At 56.9% G+C, this 21,102-nt stretch overlaps 1 protein-coding gene across 1 annotated transcript in view; it reads right to left on the bottom strand.

The window, feature by feature from the left end:
• Window positions 1-21,102, bottom strand: part of LOC148662324 (uncharacterized) — a 56,310-nt gene that overhangs the window by 23,268 nt on the left and 11,940 nt on the right. Inside the window, exons 4-25 of the mRNA XM_088632995.1 lie at window positions 18,914-19,076; window positions 18,704-18,826; window positions 18,531-18,593; window positions 17,864-18,313; window positions 17,595-17,723; window positions 12,069-12,329; window positions 10,355-10,525; window positions 7,656-7,928; window positions 5,314-5,367; window positions 4,929-4,970; window positions 4,459-4,521; window positions 4,302-4,376; window positions 3,973-4,059; window positions 3,427-3,483; window positions 2,989-3,042; window positions 2,721-2,774; window positions 2,266-2,319; window positions 1,185-1,238; window positions 861-914; window positions 705-749; window positions 376-429; window positions 246-290 (exon numbers count right to left, since the gene is read on the bottom strand). Of these exons, the coding sequence (XP_088489121.1) occupies window positions 246-290; window positions 376-429; window positions 705-749; window positions 861-914; window positions 1,185-1,238; window positions 2,266-2,319; window positions 2,721-2,774; window positions 2,989-3,042; window positions 3,427-3,483; window positions 3,973-4,059; window positions 4,302-4,376; window positions 4,459-4,521; window positions 4,929-4,970; window positions 5,314-5,367; window positions 7,656-7,928; window positions 10,355-10,525; window positions 12,069-12,329; window positions 17,595-17,723; window positions 17,864-18,313; window positions 18,531-18,593; window positions 18,704-18,826; window positions 18,914-19,076 (2,425 nt within the window). The remainder of the gene's footprint in view (window positions 1-245; window positions 291-375; window positions 430-704; window positions 750-860; window positions 915-1,184; window positions 1,239-2,265; window positions 2,320-2,720; window positions 2,775-2,988; window positions 3,043-3,426; window positions 3,484-3,972; window positions 4,060-4,301; window positions 4,377-4,458; window positions 4,522-4,928; window positions 4,971-5,313; window positions 5,368-7,655; window positions 7,929-10,354; window positions 10,526-12,068; window positions 12,330-17,594; window positions 17,724-17,863; window positions 18,314-18,530; window positions 18,594-18,703; window positions 18,827-18,913; window positions 19,077-21,102) is intronic.

Raw genomic sequence — 21,102 nt, 5'->3', positions numbered from 1 at the left:
GAGAGAGAGACGGGCAGAGAGAGATGGACACAGAGACAGACAGACTGAGATCATCAGACACTGTCAGACAGAGAGACAGGCAGAGAGAGATGGACACAGAGACAGACAGACTGAGATCATCAGACACTGTCAGACAGAGAGACAGGCAGAGAGAGATGGACTCAGAGACAGACAGACTGAGATCATCAGACACTGTCAGACAGAGAGACAGGCAGACAGACAGCTGGACACAGACAGGAACCTACCAGATTCCCTTTGGGACCCTGAACACCGTCGTTCCCTCTCACACCCTGGGAGAGACAGACAGCTGTGAGTGACAGCGGACAGGGCAGTGGGGTAACAGGGTGTGACCTCTGACCTGCAGCGTGTACTTACGGGAGGGCCGGGGAGTCCAGGGGGTCCTTTGGGTCCCAGAAGGCCCCGGGGCCCCTGGAGCGGGAGAGGAAGGAAGGAAGCGATGGGTGAGAGACGCAGAGACACCTGACTTGTCACTGATAACAGCTGGGGACACAGTGCTGGCATACAGAACAGACTGGACAGGGAGACAGGCAGAGGGACAGAGGGACACACAGACAGAGGGACAGAGGGACAGCGAGACAGACAGAGGGACAGGGAGACAGACAGACAGAGGGATAGAGGGACAGAGGGACACACAGACACACAGAGGGACAGGGAGACAGGCACACAGACAGAGGGACACTCACTGGTTCACCTGGCAGTCCTCTGGGTCCGGCTTCACCGTCGTCACCCTGGGAGAGAGAGGAGAGAGAGAGGAGAGAGAGGAGAGAGAGAAAAAGAGGGTTAGGGAGATCGCACACCGACCTGACTGGCAAACAGAGCCCTGCCTGTCTGTCTCTCACCCTCTCTCCGTCGTCTCCAGGGGGTCCGGGGGGTCCCATGCCTCCTGTCTCTCCCTGCAAAGACAGACAGAGGAGAAAGAAGACTTGTTCACGTCCTGCCGGTGGCCCAGCGCTGGACAGCTCGCTCTCCGACAGGGTCAGGCCGGAGTGAGACAGCGGAGTGGAGCCCTGCTGGCGAGGTGCTGTCTGTGCAACAGCCCTGTCAGATCCCCACAGACTCACAGCCTCACTGACTCCCAGAGCGGACACTGTCTGCACACCCAGGGGTGTCTCTGCGCCTCACTCAGCTGATCTCACAGCCTGTGAACACTGATATCCACTCACCCTGTGGCCTTTCTCTCCTGGCAAACCAGGCAGCCCATCGAACCCACGGTCACCCTGTGAAAGAGAGTGGGATCCGTTAATACAGACCCTCACACAGAGAGACGAGTCCAGACCCTCACACAGACCCCAGAGGCACTCCTCACACAGAGAGAGGAGTCCAGACCCTCACACAGACCCCAGAGACACTCCTCACACAGAGAGAGGAGTCCAGACCCTCACACAGACCCCAGAGACGCTCCTCACACAGAGAGAGGAGTCCAGACCCTCACACAGACCCCAGAGGCACTCCTCACACAGAGAGACGAGTCCAGACCCTCACACAGACCCCAGAGGCACTCCTCACACAGAGAGAGGAGTCCAGACCCTCACACAGACCCCAGAGACACTCCTCACACAGAGAGAGGAGTCCAGACCCTCACACAGACCCCAGAGACGCTCCTCACACAGAGAGAGGAGTCCAGACCCTCACACAGACCCCAGAGGCACTCCTCACACAGAGAGAGGAGTCCAGACCCTCACACAGACCCCAGAGGCACTCCTCACACAGAGAGAGGAGTCCAGACCCTCACACAGACCCCAGAGACGCTCCTCACACAGAGAGAGGAGTCCAGACCCTCACACAGACCCCAGAGGCACTCCTCACACAGAGAGAGGAGTCCAGACCCTCACACAGACCCCAGAGGCACTCCTCACACAGAGAGAGGAGTCCAGACCCTCACACAGACCCCAGAGACGCTCCTCACACAGAGAGAGGAGTCCAGACCCTCACACAGACCCCAGAGGCACTCCTCACACAGAGAGAGGAGTCCAGACCCTCACACAGACCCCAGAGGCACTCCTCACACAGAGAGAGGAGTCCAGACCCTCACACAGACCCCAGAGACACTCCTCACACAGAGAGAGGAGTCCAGACCCTCACACAGACCCCAGAGACACCCCTCACACAGAGAGAGGAGTCCAGACCCTCACACAGACCCCAGAGACACTCCTCACACAGAGAGAGGAGTCCAGACCCTCACACAGACCCCAGAGACACTCCTCACACAGAGAGAGGAGCACAGAAGGAGAATGAAACAGGCACCTTGGATCCCGGCTCCCCAGGCATTCCTCTCGCACCGTCAGCCCCAGAACGGCCCTGTGGAGATGAAAGAGTGCAGCTGAGCAGGTCCTCCCGACACCCATCACAGATTTGACAATAATTCTCATGATGCGAACAGAGGTTCCCTGATCTATAGACTGGTGTTGGGAGTGGGAAACATGTTGTTGAAGCCGATACCCTGGCTCCTCTCCAGACACAGCTGGGTGAGCTCCTCCAGTCAGGACAGGAGGCTCTGCTGTACACAGAGAGGGGTAGGGGCGTGGAACAAGCTGCCCAGACTGGAGGAGAATGCAGAGCATCTCTCTGCAGGTCCCGACATATTTGCGTACAGAAGCACACTTTGTAAGACCCAGGACACAGTGAACTCTATAACAGGCCCCCACTTTGCCATGACAACGGACAGTGTCACTCGCTCGGCACGGCGGTCTGTCACTCACTCTGCGTCCTGGTTTCCCCGGAGGGCCGGACATTCCCTGAGGTCCCCTCGGGCCCTGCGGACAGAGAGACCCGATCGTCAGTTACTGCGGGCAGATCAGCGACACAAACGCGAAGGCAGATTTCCCACCGAAGACCCGCCACTGATTCCAGACTCCCCGGGGCTGGGCCATGTGACCTTGGCTGGTCCTGCAGCATCGCGATCCGCTAACCGAGGCGCCGGCGGCTGAGGGCTCACGCACCAGAGGTCAGGGGTCAAGGGTCACTCACCTGAGGGCCTGGGTCGCCGCCTTCTCCTTTCAGCCCAGGACTGCCGGGGGTGCCCTGAGGGCAGCAGCACACAACAACAGCATTAATCACTACACACAATGACCAACAACACGTGTGAGCAGAATAAGCCCAGCTGACTAGTTATAACCAAGTTCAAAACAATGAAATAGAGAATTACTGGAACAATTCATGACAGAAAAAATACCACAGTGTAACTATTACACATAATACTGACGGGATCTTAACATAGTCAAACTAATCTTAAAATGATCAAATAGTCAATCTAACCGACATAAAATTTGAGCATATAATCAGAACTAGACTCGTCCGATTGGCATTTTCTCTTTTGTTCTCTCTGGCACTGTGCCACCGCCCTCCCCCTCAGACAGGCGGGGAGAAACAGGTCGGGCGCCGGCGCGGACAGCCCGGCGCACTCACCAAGGGTCCTGGCCGGCCGGTGAATCCCATTGGTCCAGGAGGGCCCTTCAACGCCATCTGTGGGTGGGACAGGAAGCAGGAAGAGGAGGTCAGAACACGTCACCTCAGGAAGCAGCTCTGTGTTTTCTGTCCCGGTGACTCCTTGGCACCTGTGCTTTGCTGAGCTCTCCTGCCCTGCAGGACTGCATGCCCTGTGTTGTTCTGTGTTGCGCTGTGTTGCGCTGTGTTGAGCTGTATTGCGCTGTATTGCGCTGTTCTGTTCTGTGTTGTTCTGTGTTGTTCTGTGTTGCTCTGTGTTGCTCTTTGCTGCTCTGTGTTTTTCTGTGTTGTTCTCTGTTGCTCTGTGATGCTCTGTGATGCTCTGTGATGCTCTGTGATGTTCTGTGTTGTTCTGTGCTGCCCTGTGCTGCCCTGTGTTGCCCTGTGTTGCCCTGTGTTGCCCTGTGTTGCATTGTGCTGCCCTGTGCTGCCCTGTGCTGCTCTGTGCTGCACTGTGCTGCACTGTGCTGCACTGTGCTGCGCTGCGTCTCTCTGCACGGGACTCACCCTGGCCTGAGAGAGGATGGCCTGAGCCTGAGCCTCCTGAGCAGAGACAATGGGACCCTTATCACCCCCACTGCTGCCAAACCGGAACTGCAGAGAGAGAGAGAAGGGTTAAAACAGTACAGTACACCCTGACTGGACACTCCAGTACACTAACACTGCACTGAGAGAGAGAGGGGTTCATACACACACCCTGACTGGACACTCCAGTACATGAACACTGCACTGAGAGAGAGAGGGGTTCACACACACACACTGCACTGAGAGAGAGAGGGGTTCATACACACACACTGACTGGACACTCCAGTACATTAATCCAGACAGATACTCACAGGCAGCATGATTGAAGTACCTGGTGGTCCAGGCAGCCCATCAGCTCCAGGAAGACCAGCTCGACCAGGGGGGCCCTGCGCACAGCACAGGAATCAGTCGACAGCAGTGGCAGAGTCACCCAGCCCTCACCCACACACACTGAGACTGCGGACTCACCCTCTCGCCTGGGTCGCCCACAGAGCCGGGGGGTCCAGGAGAGCCAGGGGGGCCGGTGAGACCCTGAGAGAGAGAGGAGCATGAGCACACACTGAGCCCCAGAGTGTGGAGACAGGTGGACAGAGAGAGAGGAGTGTAGAGACAGGAGTGCAGAGAGACAGGAGTGCAGAGAGAGAGGAGTGTAGAGAGAGGAGGACAGAGAGAAAGGAGCATGAGCACACACTGAGCCCCAGAGTGTAGAGACAGGAGGACAGAGAGAGAGGAGTGTAGAGACAGGAGTGCAGAGAGAGAGGAGTGTAGAGAGAGGCAGTGTGTAGATACAGGAGGACAGACAGAGAGAGAAGAGTGTAGAGAGAGGAGGACAGACAGAGAGAGAGGAGTGTAGAGACAGGAGTGTAGAGGCAGTGTGTAGATACAGGAGGACAGACAGAGAGAGAGGAGTGTAGAGAGAGAAGCAGGGATGATCTTACAGCTGGTCCCTCTGGTCCTGGAGGTCCTTCGATCAGCATGCCCTAAGAGAGAGACAGACACACTTCAGAGCGCTGCTATTGGCTGTCTCCACGGAGGCCCGGTTCACCGGCCAATCACAGGCTCCAGACCCGGAGCAGCACTCTGTGCTGCGTTCCCATTGGACAGGAACCAGACACCGCTGGCCAATAGGAAGCCACTCTTCGGTCCTGGATTGGGCCAGTCTGATTGGCCGGCTGCGGGAGGCTGTGAGGTCCCTCGACTGACACATGAATTAGCTCAATTCAGACAGCTACTGAAACGCAGGCCGGGAAGGTGTGGAGAAACGCGCCAGCTGTTAACGGACGGATGTGTCGAGGAGGAACGGAGGAGAGGGGTGAGACTCACGGGTTCAAGGACAGCCGGTTCTCCTTTCTCCCCTTTCCAGCCTCTCACCGCGGCCTGAGGGAAACACACATGTAGAGAGGAACACGCAGAGTCAGTGGACACCTGGGCACAGACACACATGTGTTCAACTTGAGCGCGCACACACACACACACACACACACACACACACACACACACACACACACACACACACACACACCAGCCAGGTGACCTCCTTCACCGATGTGCCCTGTGTAATGGAGGAGCCCACAGGCGCTGACCGCGGGACACCAGTACGGGACACCAGTACGGGACACCAGTACGCACGCACAGGGCTGGTCTGGAATCCAGCAGGTCTTCCCGGTCTCCTCCCTTGGGAGCAGAGAGGATCTGATCCTGACCCGGCCGGCTCCTCCCTCCTCCGCTGCCCTCAGTCGCTCAGCTCCCGGGTGGAAGAGACCTGGAAAACCTGCCGGAAACCAGGGATCCAGGATTTCCCAGGGATTTACACACTGCACCTCTGTGAGCCAGAGGAAACTGGGATCATCCGTGGTGCCTATCAATACTGATCAATACTGCCTATCAATACTGATCAATACTGCCTAACTATACTGATCAATACTGCCTAACTATACTGCCTATCAATACTGATCGTCAGCACTGATCTCTCACACCTATGCGAGGTGATCAATACTGCCCCTCAGTACTGATACGGGGACACTGGGCTCTTACCTGCGGACGCGCTGGACTGTTATAGCACACCGCTGTGCCGTTATAACTGCCTGGCGCCCCGACAGCAGCCTGCAGCTGAGCGTCCGGTCGACAGCATGTCGACACAAAGCTCACAGCCGCCTATTAGAGGTGCTGCCTGCTCATCACCAGCTCTGCGCATTACCAGCTCTGCGCATTACCAGCTCTGCGCATCACCAGCTCTGCGCAGGGGCTGTGCAACACCAGCTCTGCGCAGGGGCTGTGCAACACCAGCTCTGCGCATCACCAGCTCTGCGCAGGGGCTGTGCAACACCAGCTCTGCGCAGGGGCTGTGCAACACCAGCTCTGCGCAGGGGCTGTGCAACACCAGCTCTGCGCATCACCAGCTCTGCGCAGGGGCTGTGCAACACCAGCTCTGCGCATCACCAGCTCTGCGCAGGGGCTGTGCAACACCAGCTCTGTGCATCACCAGCTCTGCGCAGGGGTTGTGCAAAACTAGCTCTGCGCATCACCAGCTCTGCGCAGGGGCTGTGCAACACCAGCTCTGTGCAGGGGCTGTGCAACACCAGCTCTGCGCATCACCAGCTCTGCGCAGGGGCTGTGCAACACCAGCTCTGCGCAGGGGCTGTGCAACACCAGCTCTGCGCAGGGGCTGTGCAACACCAGCTTTGCGCAGGGGCTGTGCAACACCAGTTCTGCGCATCACCAGCTCTGCGCAGGGGTTGTGCAACACTAGCTCTGCGCATCACCAGCTCTGCGCAGGGGTTGTGCAACACCAGCTCTGCGCAGGGGCTGTGCAACACCAGCTCTGTGCATCACCAGCTCTGCGCAGGGGCTGTGCAACACCAGCTCTGCGCAGGGGCTGTGCAACACCAGTTCTGCGCATCACCAGCTCTGCGCAGGGGCTGTGCAACACCAGCTCTGCGCAGGGGCTGTGCAACACCAGCTCTGTGCAACACCAGCTCTGCGCAGGGGCTGTGCAACACCAGTTCTGCGCATCACCAGCTCTGCGCAGGGGCTGTGCAACACCAGCTCTGCGCAGGGGCTGTGCAACACCAGCTCTGTGCAACACCAGCTCTGCGCAGGGGCTGTGCAACACCAGCTCTGCGCAGGGGCTGTGCAACACCAGCTCTGTGCAACACCAGCTCTGCGCAGGGGCTGTGCAACACCAGCTCTGTGCAACACCAGCTCTGCGCAGGGGCTGTGCAACACCAGCTCTGTGCAACACCAGCTCTGCGCAGGGGTTGTGCAACACTAGCTCTGCGCATCACCAGCTCTGCGCAGGGGCTGTGCAACACCAGCTCTGCGCAGGGGCTGTGCAACACCAGCTCTGCGCAGGGGCTGTGCAACACCAGCTCTGCGCAGGGGCTGTGCAACACCAGCTCTGCGCAGGGGCTGTGCAACACCAGCTCTGCGCAGGGGCTGCGCAACACCAGCTCTGCGCAGGGGTTGAGCAACAGCAGGTCTGTGCATCAACAGGATGCAACAAGACGCCACCGGCACGTACGGCCTTTCTCCCCCGGCCGCAGTTTCGCCTCCCGCAGGTCCTGCGGCGCTGCCGAGCGGGACAGAGCCAGGCGGAGGCGAACTGGCGGACTGGTCAGGGCGGGAAACCCTGCGCAGGGAAACGCGTGTGCCCGGGGGTTACTCACGCCTCCCTCCTCGGTCTCAGCTGAGAGGGCGGGGCCGAACTGCGGGGGGGCCAAGCGCTCGGGGTCGGGGCCCGGCGGGGGGTCGCCGTAGTCCCTGTAGGAGTAGTCGTACTCCCTCGGCCCCACGTCCCCCGTCACGTACTCCTCTGTGAAGAGCTCGTCCGGGCTGGGCTCCTGCTCGGGGCCCGGGTGGGGCTGAGGCTGGGCCACCTCCGCCTCCGCCTCCGCCTCCGCCTCCGACTTCTTCTCTGTCACTGGTGTCTGCTCCTCCTCCTGACAGGGAGAGGAGGAGGGGCAGGAGAGAGAGGGCAGAGAGAGGGGAGAGAGAGGCAGGAGAGAGAGCGGGCAGACAGGAGAGAGAGGGCAGAGAGAGGAGAGGGAGGAGTGAGAGGGGGAGAGGGGAGCGAGAGAGATCACAGACAGGAGAGAGAGAGGAGAGGGAGGAGTGAGAGAGGCAGGGAGGTTGGTGAGTCTTACCTCAGACAGACCGACACACAGACCGACTGAGAGGGAGAGAGGGGCTGGGGACACTGTGAGCGCAGCGGCGCCTGCTGGACATTGGAGGAACTGCAACAGACAGCCTGTGGCCCTTGCACCCCCTAATGCCTCACCAGTGTCCCTTACAGAGCTCAGTGTCGCCACCTGTCTGTCAGAGATCCAGGATCTCTCCCTCTCTACCCGTGTCCCTTACCGAGGGTTCGGGTGGAGCGTCACAGACGAACACCACGCCCTCAACTCCAGCTGTCACACCTGGAGCGGATCAGACTGCTGCGCACTGGGAGTCTGACTGACAGCACTGTCACACCTGGAGCGGATCAGACTGCTGCGCACTGGGAGTCTGACAGCACTGTCACACCTGGAGCGGATCAGACTGCTGCGCACTGGGAGTCTGACTGACAGCACTGTCACACCTGGAGCGGATCAGACTGCTGCGCACTGGGAGTCTGACAGCACTGTCACACCTGGAGCGGATCAGACTGCTGCGCACTGGGAGTCTGACAGCACTGTCACACCTGGAGCGGATCAGACTGCTGCGCACTGGGAGTCTGACAGCACTGTCACACCTGGAGCGGATCAGACTGCTGCACACTGGGAGTCTGACAGCACTGTCACACCTGGAGCGGATCAGACTGCTGTGCACTGGGAGTCTGACTGAAACTATTCTTAACTTACTTTTCTGGTTGTGAAAAAGTAAAAATATCCAGTCCAAGCTGTCTGCTCTATTACAGCAACCTGCTCTTAATCTAGAAAAAAATGCTCTTTTCTAGGGCTCTTACTGTCACACAAGTCTGGGGGCTCAGAGAGAGTCCGAGAATTATCACAGGGGGCGCTGCTCTGAGCACGGTGATACTCACCCTGACACCAATCACCAAGAGTAGGACCCAGATTCCTTGTGTCACAGCCGAACAGACTCACCCTCCACACTGACAGGAGAGCCCACATTGTCGCACACACTAACCCACACTGTGACACATACTGACACACACTGTGATACTGACACACACTGCCTCACACTGTCACACACAGTCACACTGCCTCACATTGTCACACACTGACACCCACAATCAAAAAGTCATACTGTCGAACAGACTGTCGCACATTGACAGGAGAGTCCACACTGTCACACACTGTCGCACACACTGTCGCACACTGACAGGAGAGTCCACACTGTCACACACTGTCACAAACTGACAGGAGAGTCCACACTGTCACACACTGACAGGAGAGTCCACACTGTTGCACACTGACAGGAGAGTCCACACTGTCACACACTGTCACAAACTGACAGGAGAGTCCACACTGTCACACACTGACAGGAGAGTCCACACTGTCGCACACACTGTCGCACACTGACAGGAGAGTCCACACTGTCACACACTGACAGGAGAGTCCACACTGTCACACACTGTCACAAACTGACAGGAGAGTCCACACTGTCACACACTGACAGGAGAGTCCACACTGTCGCACACACTGTCGCACACTGACAGGAGAGTCCACACTGTCACACACTGACAGGAGAGTCCACACTGTCACACACTGACAGGAGAGTCCACACTGTCGCACACTGACAGGAGAGTCCACACTGTCGCACACATTGTCACACACTGACAGGAGAGTCCACACTGTCACACACACTGTCACACACTGACAGGAGAGTCCACACTGTCACACAGCTCACAGGATGCTCTGTATTTTGCTGTTCAGAACTCTGACCCAGGACTTGTGATTTTTACTTCCTGTGTCATTCTGTCAGAGTGAACCTACAGCCACTCTCCCTCCCTAATTCCCCTCTCCTCTCCCCTCTCCCCTCACTCTGACACAATGACAGCACAGAAAGGTCATGAAATGGCACAACATCCAGGAGTTCAGGTTTCAACAACAAACTTCCAAGAAAACATCAAATGTGCAGACATAGATACAACATAGGCAGGAGGAGTTAATGAGTTGGAATAATTAGTGAAACATGATTCAACACTATTAGAGGAGTAATCAATATGGCACTTAATAAGAACCAAATCTGAAGCTGTATATGTGTTAGGTTTAATACAATTAAATAATTCAATATATTGCTGTACTGAAGCAATATACATTTCATTACATTTAATTGTCATGACATCATTTTCCAGGTGGCCAATCCGCACATCAGGAGATTACATCATCCCTCTCTCGCCCCCAGCACTCAGATGACATCATACCTGCTCCTTCCCTGAAGTTACCTGCGTAACATGGGGCGGGGCTTCCTCCCCCTCCTGTCCAATCACCTCACTGCCGGGGTCCGGCCCCACCTCCGTCTCCTCTTCCAAGGTGTAATAATAATCCGCCTCCGGGGGTGTGTGGTCAGCCTCTGTGTGGGCCGGCTCTACATCCTGATTGGCCGGGGGGGAGTCAGTGGGGCGGGGACGCAGGGGGTGGGAGGAGTTTTGAAGGAGAAAGAGGAGTTAGTTCTGGCTGTGTCTCGAATCGAAGAACCTGGTGCTGGCACTCCTGCCCCCTCTGCCCCCTCTGCCCCCTCTGCCCTCCATCTCTCTGTCCTTTCTCCTCTCCCTGTGCCGCTTGTCTACCTCTCCCGATACCTCTCCTCTCTTTCCTTCCCTCTCAGCCTCACTGTCTCCACTGCTCCACTTCTGTTCACCTTCTATCTCTTTTTCTCTCAGTCTCTCTCTCTGCTCTGTACTCTTTCTCTCTGCTCTGTCTCTCCAGAGAGTGGTCCCTCTCTCTCTGCTCTGTACTCTTTCTCTCTGCTCTGTCTCTCCAGAGAGTGGTCCCTCTCTCTCTGCTGTGTACTCTGTCCCTGCTCTGTCTCTCCAGAGAGTGGTCCCTCTCTCTCTGCTCTGTACTCTGTCTCTCTGGTCTGTCCCTGCTCTGTCTCTCCAGAGAGTGGTCCCTCTCTCTCTGCTCTGTACTCTGTCCCTGCTCTGTCTCTCCAGAGAGTGGTCCCTCTCTCTCTGCTCTGTACTCTGTCTCTCTGCTCTGTCTCTCCAGAGAGTGGTCCCTCTCTCTCTGCTCTGTACTCTGTCCCTGCTCTGTCTCTCCAGAGAGTGGTCCCTCTCTCTCTGCTCTGTACTCTTTCTCTCTGCTCTGTCTCTCCAGAGAGTGGTCCCTCTCTCTCTGCTCTGTACTCTGTCCCTGCTCTGTCTCTCCAGAGAGTGGTCCCTCTCTCTCTGCTCTGTACTCTGTCCCTGCTCTGTCTCTCCAGAGAGTGGTCCCTCTCTCTCTCTGCTCTGTACTCTGTCTCTCTGCTCTGTCTCTCCAGAGAGTGGTCCCTCTCTCTCTGCTCTGTACTCTGTCCCTGCTCTGTCTCTCCAGAGAGTGGTCCCTCTCTCTCTGCTCTGTACTCTGTCTCTCTGCTCTGTCTCTCCAGAGAGTGGTCCCTCTCTCTCTGCTCTGTACTCTGTCCCTGCTCTGTCTCTCCAGGGAGTGGTCCCTCTCTCACGCAGGGGGGTGATTTGAGACACAGCCCTTGACGGGAGGAGGTTGGGAGGGGGTGGAGGTGTGAGGAGGAAGAAGGTTTTCCTGGAGGGGGGAAAGCAGGCGATTTCCCCCCTCAGCTCACAGACAGACGGAGCTTCTCCCAGCCTGACGGCAGCTCTGCCAGGGTCCAGAGACTGCCAGCACCGCTACACTGACACCCGACACAGACAGGGACATGGACAGACAGACAGAGAGACGGAGAGGGTCTCTCGCAGCGCGGCTCAGGCAGGCTGGGAGCTCTGTGGAAAACCCCGGAGACACCGAGGGCTGGAGAAGGACTGGGGCGCGCCGCCGGCCGGCGGGATGAGGAGCGTTAGCCGCGCGGTAACGTCTTCATGGCCGCCGCCGGGGCCGCTGGCGATGATGGCCTGATGTCGTGAGGGAAGCGCGAGAGGGAGAGGGAGAGGGAGCGCGCCGCCGCGGGCCGCCCGTCTGTACCTGCTGGTAGCCGTTGCCCGGCCTCTTCTTGGCGGGCTTGGCGGGCTTGGCGGGCGTCTTGTTGAAGGGGGGCAGGGCCTTCTTCTCCGCCTTGCCCTTGCCCGCCGCCACCTTGGCCTTGGGGGTCTTGGCGGCGGCCGTCTTTTGGGGGGCGGGCGGGGGCGACCTCTTGGTGGGGAACGGGGGCTTCTGGGAGTGCAGGCTCTTGACGTTGAGGGGCCTGCTGGGCTTGGGCGCGGGGGGCTTGGCGCTCTTGCTCTTCTGCGGCGGGTGGGGTGGGGTGGGGTGGGGTGTTCAGGTGACAGGACAGGAGAGAGAGACATGGGCGTGACTGCCAGAGAGAGGCTCTGTGACTGGGGCTGGCGAGACTGGTCAGACACCACTGGGCTGGCACAGTGACGCACACACACCACACACACTGACGCACACACCACACACACACTGACACACACCACACACACACTTTCACACACCATACACACACTGACGCACACACCACACACACACTGACACACACACACAACACACACTGTCACACACACTGACACACACACCACACACACACTGACACACACACCACACACACACTGACGCACACACACCACACACACTGACACACACACCACACACACACTGACACACACCACACACACACTGAAGCACGCACACACACACTTTCACACACCACACACACACTGACGCACACACTTTCACACACCACACACACACTGACGCACGCACACTGACACAGCCACAGTGTTGCACACAGACGCACTGCCCTCTCTCTCTCAGCTCAGTGCTGTCTGACCACAGACTCCGCAGTACAGGCCAGCGCACACCTCACAGTGACAATGACATGACAATGACATGACAATGATACGACAATGACATGACAATGATACGACAATGATACGACAATGACATGACAATGATACGACAATGATACGACAATGATACGACAATGATAGCGACAGTGCAGGACATGACGTGATAGCGTGTGGTGACAGCGATGCCAGGGTGATGGAGAGACAGAGAGAAGGAGAGCAGGATGGGGAGAGAGGAGTTTCCTGTTTAAACTCTCCTGGTGCAAGAGCCTCTCTCTGTCTCTCTGCTCCCAGTCCTTCGTTACCTGCTCAGTGTCTCCCCCCGGAGGGTGAGAGGGCAGTGAGATTATATCCTGTGTCTCTGTATCCCTCTGTCATTTCCTGTGTCTCAATCCTCATCAGCATCATTCACAACATAGACAATCACGTCATCCAATCACAGCACCGCAGCAGCTAACAGCCAATCACAGCCCTTCTGTGTGTATCTACTCATCGCCAATCACAGCCCTTCTGTGTGTATCTACTCATCCCCAATCACAGCCCTTCTGTGTGTATCTACTCATCCCCAATCACAGCCCTTCTGTGTGTATCTACTCATCGCCAATCACAGCCCTTCTGTGTGTATCTACTCATCCCCAATCACATCCCTTCTGTGTGTCTCTACTCATCCCCAATCACAGCCCTTCTGTGTGTATCTACTCATCCCCAATCACAGCCCTTCTGTGTGTATCTACTCATCCCCAATCACAGCCCTTCTGTGTGTATCTACTCATCCCCAATCACAGCCCTTCTGTGTGTATCTACTCATCGCCAATCACAGCCCTTCTGTGTGTATCTACTCATCCCCAATCACAGCCCTTCTGTGTGTATCTACTCATCCCCAATCACAGCCCTTCTGTGTGTATCTACTCATCGCCAATCACAGCCCTTCTGTGTGTATCTACTCATCGCCAATCACAGCCCTTCTGTGTGTATCTACTCATCCCCAATCACAGCCCTTCTGTGTGTATCTACTCATCCCCAATCACAGCCCTTCTGTGTGTATCTACTCATCGCCAATCACAGCCCTTCTGTGTGTATCTACTCATCGCCAATCACAGCCCTTCTGTGTGTATCTACTCATCCCCAATCACAGCCCTTCTGTGTGTATCTACTCATCCCCAATCACAGCCCTTCTGTGTGTATCTACTCATCCCCAATCACAGCCCTTCTGTGTGTATCTACTCATCCCCAATCACAGCCCTTCTGTGTGTATCTACTCATCGCCAATCACAGCCCTTCTGTGTGTATCTACTCATCCCCAATCACAGCCCTTCTGTGTGTATCTACTCATCGCCAATCACAGCCCTTCTGTGTGTATCTACTCATCGCCAATCACAGCCCTTCTGTGTGTATCTACTCATCCCCAATCACAGCCCTCCTGCTGATGATGCTGAACCCATCAATCATTTGCATGATCTAAACTCCAATCGCAGCACATGACAGGAAGACACAGAGAGGACGGATATAAACTGCGCCCGGTTGAGAAAAGGCGAACCGTACTTTGATGACAGAAGGAGTTCCAGGCAGGTCAGGGTGTGTGTGGGCCGAGGTCACTGCAGCGCTACACACAGCGTGTGGACAGGACAGCGCAGAGTCGCTACTCTCCTGCGCCTGGAGGAGCCATCGTGTGTGGTGTGTGTGTACACCGTGTGTACGGTGTGAGGACAGTGTGTCCAGAGTGTGTGTACAGTCTGTAGTGCTCGCAGTAGTGTGGAGAGTGTGAGGAGAGTGTGAGGAGGGTGTGAGGAGAGTGTGAGGAGAGTGTGAGTTACTCACAGGGCTGCTGGGCTCCTGTGCCTGGGTGCTGGGCAGCGGGGTGTCGCAGTCGGGGCTGTAGTGCTCGCAGTAGTGTGGAGAGTGTGTGGAGAGTGTGAGGAGAGTGTGAGTTACTCACAGGGCTGCTGGGCTCCTGTGCCTGGGTGCTGGGCAGCGGGGTGTCGCAGTCGGGGCTGTAGTGCTCGCAGTAGTGTGGAGAGTGTGAGGAGAGTGTGAGGAGAGTGTGAGTTACTCACAGGGCTGCTGGGCTCCTGTGCCTGGGTGCTGGGCAGCGGGGTGTCGCAGTCGGGGCTGTAGTGCTCGCAGTAGTGTGTGGAGAGTGTGAGGAGAGTGTGAGGAGAGTGTGAGTTACTCACAGGGCTGCTGGGCTCCTGTGCCTGGGTGCTGGGCAGCGGGGTGTCGCAGTCGGGGCTGTAGTGCTCGCAGTAGTGTGGAGAGTGTGTGGAGAGTGTGAGGAGAGTGTGAGGAGGGTGTGAGGAGAGTGTGAGTTACTCACAGGGCTGCTGGGCTCCTGTGCCTGGGTGCTGGGCAGCGGGGTGTCGCAGTCGGGGCTGTAGTGCTCGCAGTAGTGTGGAGAGTGTGAGGAGAGTGTGAGGAGAGTGTGAGGAGAGTGTGAGTTACTCACAGGGCTGCTGGGCTCCTGTGCCTGGGTGCTGGGCAGCGGGGTGTCGCAGTCGGGGCTGTAGTGCTCGCAGTAGTGTGGAGAGTGTGAGGAGAGTGTGAGGAGAGTGTGAGGAGAGTGTGAGGAGGGTGTGAGGAGAGTGTGAGTTACTCACAGGGCTGCTGGGCTCCTGTGCCTGGGTGCTGGGCAGCGGGGTGTCGCAGTCGGGGCTGTAGTGCTCGCAGTAGTGTGGAGAGTGTGAGGAGAGTGTGAGGAGAGTGTGTGGAGAGTGTGAGTTACTCACAGGGCTGCTGGGCTCCTGTGCCTGGGTGCTGGGCAGCGGGGTGTCGCAGTCGGGGCTGTAGTGCTCGCAGTAGTGTGGAGAGTGTGAGGAGGGTGTGAGGAGAGTGTGAGGAGAGTGTGTGGAGAGTGTGAGTTACTCACAGGGCTGCTGGGCTCCTGTGCCTGGGTGCTGGGCAGCGGGGTGTCGCAGTCGGGGCTGTAGTGCTCGCAGTAGTGTGGAGAGTGTGTGGAGAGTGTGAGGAGAGTGTGAGTTACTCACAGGGCTGCTGGGCTCCTGTGCCTGGGTGCTGGGCAGCGGGGTGTCGCAGTCGGGGCTGTAGTGCTCGCAGTAGTGTGGAGAGTGTGAGGAGAGTGTGTGGAGAGTGTGAGGAGAGTGTGAGTTACTCACAGGGCTGCTGGGCTCCTGTGCCTGGGTGCTGGGCAGCGGGGTGTCGCAGTCGGGGCTGTAGTGCTCGCAGTAGTGTGGAGAGTGTGAGGAGAGTGTGAGGAGGGTGTGAGGAGAGTGTGAGTTACTCACAGGGCTGCTGGGCTCCTGTGCCTGGGTGCTGGGCAGCGGGGTGTCGCAGTCGGGGCTGTAGTGCTCGCAGTAGTGTGTAGAGTGTGAGGAGAGTGTGAGGAGAGTGTGAGGAGAGTGTGAGTTACTCACAGGGCTGCTGGGCTCCTGTGCCTGGGTGCTGGGCAGCGGGGTGTCGCAGTCGGGGCTGTAGTGCTCGCAGTAGTGTGGAGAGTGTGAGGAGAGTGTGAGGAGAGTGTGAGGAGAGTGTGAGGAGAGTGTGAGTTACTCACAGGGCTGCTGGGCTCCTGTGCCTGGGTGCTGGGCAGCGGGGTGTCGCAGTCGGGGCTGTAGTGCTCGCAGTAGTGTGGAGAGTGTGAGGAGAGTGTGAGGAGAGTGTGTGTAGAGTGTGAGGAGAGTGTGAGTTACTCACAGGGCTGCTGGGCTCCTGTGCCTGGGTGCTGGGCAGCGGGGTGTCGCAGTCGGGGCTGTAGTGCTCGCAGTAGTGTGGAGAGTGTGAGGAGAGTGTGAGGAGAGTGTGAGGAGAGTGTGAGGAGAGTGTGAGTTACTCACAGGGCTGCTGGGCTCCTGTGCCTGGGTGCTGGGCAGCGGGGTGTCGCAGTCGGGGCTGTAGTGCTCGCAGTAGTGTGGAGAGTGTGAGGAGAGTGTGAGGAGAGTGTGAGTTACTCACAGGGCTGCTGGGCTCCTGTGCCTGGGTGCTGGGCAGCGGGGTGTCGCAGTCGGGGCTGTAGTGCTCGCAGTAGTGTGGAGAGTGTGAGGAGAGTGTGAGGAGAGTGTGTGGAGAGTGTGAGTTACTCACAGGGCTGCTGGGCTCCTGTGCCTGGGTGCTGGGCAGCGGGGTGTCGCAGTCGGGGCTGTAGTGCTCGCAGTAGTGTGGAGAGTGTGTGGAGAGTGTGTGGAGAGTGTGTGGAGAGTGTGAGTTACTCACAGGGCTGCTGGGCTCCTGTGCCTGGGTGCTGGGCAGCGGGGTGTCGCAGTCGGGGCTGTAGTGCTCGCAGTAGTGTGTAGAGTGTGAGGAGAGTGTGAGGAGAGTGTGAGGAGGGTGTGAGGAGAGTGTGAGTTACTCACAGGGCTGCTGGGCTCCTGTGCCTGGGTGCTGGGCAGCGGGGTGTCGCAGTCGGGGCTGTAGTGCTCGCAGTAGTGTGGAGAGTGTGAGGAGAGTGTGTGGAGAGTGTGTGGAGAGTGTGAGGAGAGTGTGAGGAGAGTGTGAGTTACTCACAGGGCTGCTGGGCTCCTGTGCCTGGGTGCTGGGCAGCGGGGTGTCGCAGTCGGGGCTGTAGTGCTCGCAGTAGTGTGGAGAGTGTGAGGAGAGTGTGAGGAGAGTGTGAGTTACTCACAGGGCTGCTGGGCTCCTGTGCCTGGGTGCTGGGCAGCGGGGTGTCGCAGTCGGGGCTGTAGTGCTCGCAGTAGTGTGGAGAGTGTGACGAGAGTGTGAGGAGAGTGTGAGGAGAGTGTGAGTTACTCACAGGGCTGCTGGGCTCCTGTGCCTGGGCGCTGGGCAGCGGGGTGTCGCAGTCGGGGCTGTAGTGCTCGCAGTAGTGAGGAGAGTGTGAGGAGAGTGTGAGGAGGGTGTGAGGAGGGTGTGAGGAGAGTGTGAGTTACTCACAGGGCTGCTGGGCTCCTGTGCCTGGGTGCTGGGCAGCGGGGTGTCGCAGTCGGGGCTGTAGTGCTCGCAGTAGTGTGGAGAGTGTGAGGAGAGTGTGAGGAGAGTGTGTGGAGAGTGTGAGTTACTCACAGGGCTGCTGGGCTCCTGTGCCTGGGTGCTGGGCAGCGGGGTGTCGCAGTCGGGGCTGTAGTGCTCGCAGTAGTGTGGAGAGTGTGAGGAGAGTGTGAGGAGAGTGTGAGGAGAGTGTGAGTTACTCACAGGGCTGCTGGGCTCCTGTGCCTGGGTGCTGGGCAGCGGGGTGTCGCAGTCGGGGCTGTAGTGCTCGCAGTAGTGAGGAGAGTGTGAGGAGAGTGTGAGGAGAGTGTGAGGAGAGTGTGAGTTACTCACAGGGCTGCTGGGCTCCTGTGCCTGGGTGCTGGGCAGCGGGGTGTCGCAGTCGGGGCTGTAGTGCTCGCAGTAGTGTGGAGAGTGTGAGGAGAGTGTGAGGAGAGTGTGAGGAGAGTGTGAGTTACTCACAGGGCTGCTGGGCTCCTGTGCCTGGGTGCTGGGCAGCGGGGTGTCGCAGTCGGGGCTGTAGTGCTCGCAGTAGTGTGGAGAGTGTGTGGAGAGTGTGAGGAGAGTGTGAGGAGAGTGTGTGGAGAGTGTGAGTTACTCACAGGGCTGCTGGGCTCCTGTGCCTGGGTGCTGGGCAGCGGGGTGTCACAGTCGGGGCTGTAGTGCTCGCAGTAGTGTGGAGAGTGTGTGGAGAGTGTGAGGAGAGTGTGAGGAGAGTGTGTGGAGAGTGTGAGTTACTCACAGGGCTGCTGGGCTCCTGTGCCTGGGTGCTGGGCAGCGGGGTGTCACAGTCGGGGCTGTAGTGCTCGCAGTAGTGTGGAGAGTGTGAGGAGAGTGTGAGGAGAGTGTGAGGAGAGTGTGAGGAGAGTGTGAGGAGGGTGTGAGGAGGGTGTGAGGAGAGTGTGAGTTACTCACAGGGCTGCTGGGCTCCTGTGCCTGGGTGCTGGGCAGCGGGGTGTCGCAGTCGGGGCTGTAGTGCTCGCAGTAGTCGAAGGCCGCCTGGGGGTCGGAGGCGATCAGCAGCTGCTGGATGTCACCCTGAAATCAGAAGGCAGGCGGGTCAGCGCGGCCCCCAGCAGACAGGGCGCCCCAGGGGTCCCCCGAACAGCCCGATGGCCCGCCCACCTGGAAGACCTCCTCGTCCAGCAGCCGGGCGCCGAAGAGCGTGATGCCGTTGACGTCGACGGCGGGGCGGTCTCCGCGCGGGAGGGGCTTGGTCACGCGCTTCTTGCAGTCCAGGATGAGCGTGACTTTCTTCTGCTGCACGGAGAGAGCGATGCGGTGCCACCTGCAGGCGGGGAGGAGGAACAGCGCCCACACTGTACATTACAGCTCTCACACACAACACACACAACACAACACACACTCAGACAGAACTATTACAGCTCTCACACACACACAACACACACTCAGACAGAACTATTACAGCTCTCACACACACAACACACACTCAGACAGAACTATTACAGCTCTCACACACACACAACACACACTCAGACAGAACTATTACAGCTCTCACACACACAACACACACTCAGACAGAACTATTACAGCTCTCACACACACAACACACTCAGACAGAACTATTACAGCTCTCACACACACACACAACACACACTCAGACAGAACTATTACAGCTCTCACACACACAACACACACTCAGACAGAACTATTACAGCTCTCACACACAACACACACTCAGACAGAACTATTACAGCTCTCACACACAACACAACACACACTCAGACAGAACTATTACAGCTCTCACACACACAACACACTCAGACAGAACTATTACAGCTCACACACACACACACAACACACACTCAGACAGAACTATTACAGCTCTCACACACAACACAACACACACTCAGACAGAACTATTACAGCTCTCACACACACACAACACACACTCAGACAGAACTATTACAGCTCTCACACACAACACACACTCAGACAGAACTATTACAGCTCTCTCACACACACACAACACACACTCAGACAGAACTATTACAGCTCTCACACACACAACACACACTCAGACAGAACTATTACAGCTCTCACACACACACAACACACACTCAGACAGAACTATTACAGCTCTCACACACACACAACACACACTCAGACAGAACTATTACAGCTCTCACACACACAACACACACTCAGACAGAACTATTACAGCTCTCACACACAACACACACTCAGACAGAACTATTACAGCTCTCACACACAACACAACACACACTCAGACAGAACTACTACAGCTCTCACACACACACAACACACACTCAGACAGAACTATTACAGCTCTCACACACACACAACACACACTCAGACAGAACTATTACAGCTCTCACACACACAACACACACTCAGACAGAACTATTACAGCTCTCACACACAACACACACTCAGACAGAACTATTACAGCTCTCACACACAACACACACTCAGACAGAACTATTACAGCTCTCACACACACACACAACACACACTCAGACAGAACTATTACAGCTCTCACACACACACAACACACACTCAGACAGAACTATTACAGCTCTCACACACACACAACACACACTCAGACAGAACTATTACAGCTCTCACACACACACAACACACACTCAGACAGAACTATTACAGCTCTCACACACACAACACACACTCAGACAGAACTATTACAGCTCTCACACACAACACAACACACACTCAGACAGAACTATTACAGCTCTCACACACAACACAACACACACTCAGACAGAACTATTACAGCTCTCACACACAACACACACTCAGACAGAACTATTACAGCTCTCACACACAACACAACACACACTCAGACAGAACTATTACAGCTCTCACACACACAACACACACTCAGACAGAACTACTACAGCTCTCACACACAACACAACACACACTCAGACAGAACTATTACAGCTCTCACACACAACACAACACACACTCAGACAGAACTATTACAGCTCTCACACACACAACACACACTCAGACAGAACTATTACAGCTCACACACAACACACACTCAGACAGAACTATTACAGCTCTCACACACACAACACACTCTCAGACAGAACTATTACAGCTCTCACACACAACACACTCTCAGACAGAACTATTACAGCTCTCACACACACAACACACACTCAGACAGAACTATTACAGCTCTCACACACACACACAACACACACTCAGACAGAACTATTACAGCTCTCACACACAACACACACTCAGACAGAACTATTACAGCTCTCACACACAACACAACACACACTCAGACAGAACTATTACAG

This window comes from Lepisosteus platostomus, chromosome 5, assembly GCF_059453375.1.
Source record: "Lepisosteus platostomus isolate fLepPlt1 chromosome 5, fLepPlt1.hap1, whole genome shotgun sequence".
NCBI classification, from domain to species: Eukaryota; Metazoa; Chordata; class Actinopteri; order Semionotiformes; family Lepisosteidae; genus Lepisosteus; species Lepisosteus platostomus.
This window is presented reverse-complemented; position numbering and strand designations above follow the sequence as displayed.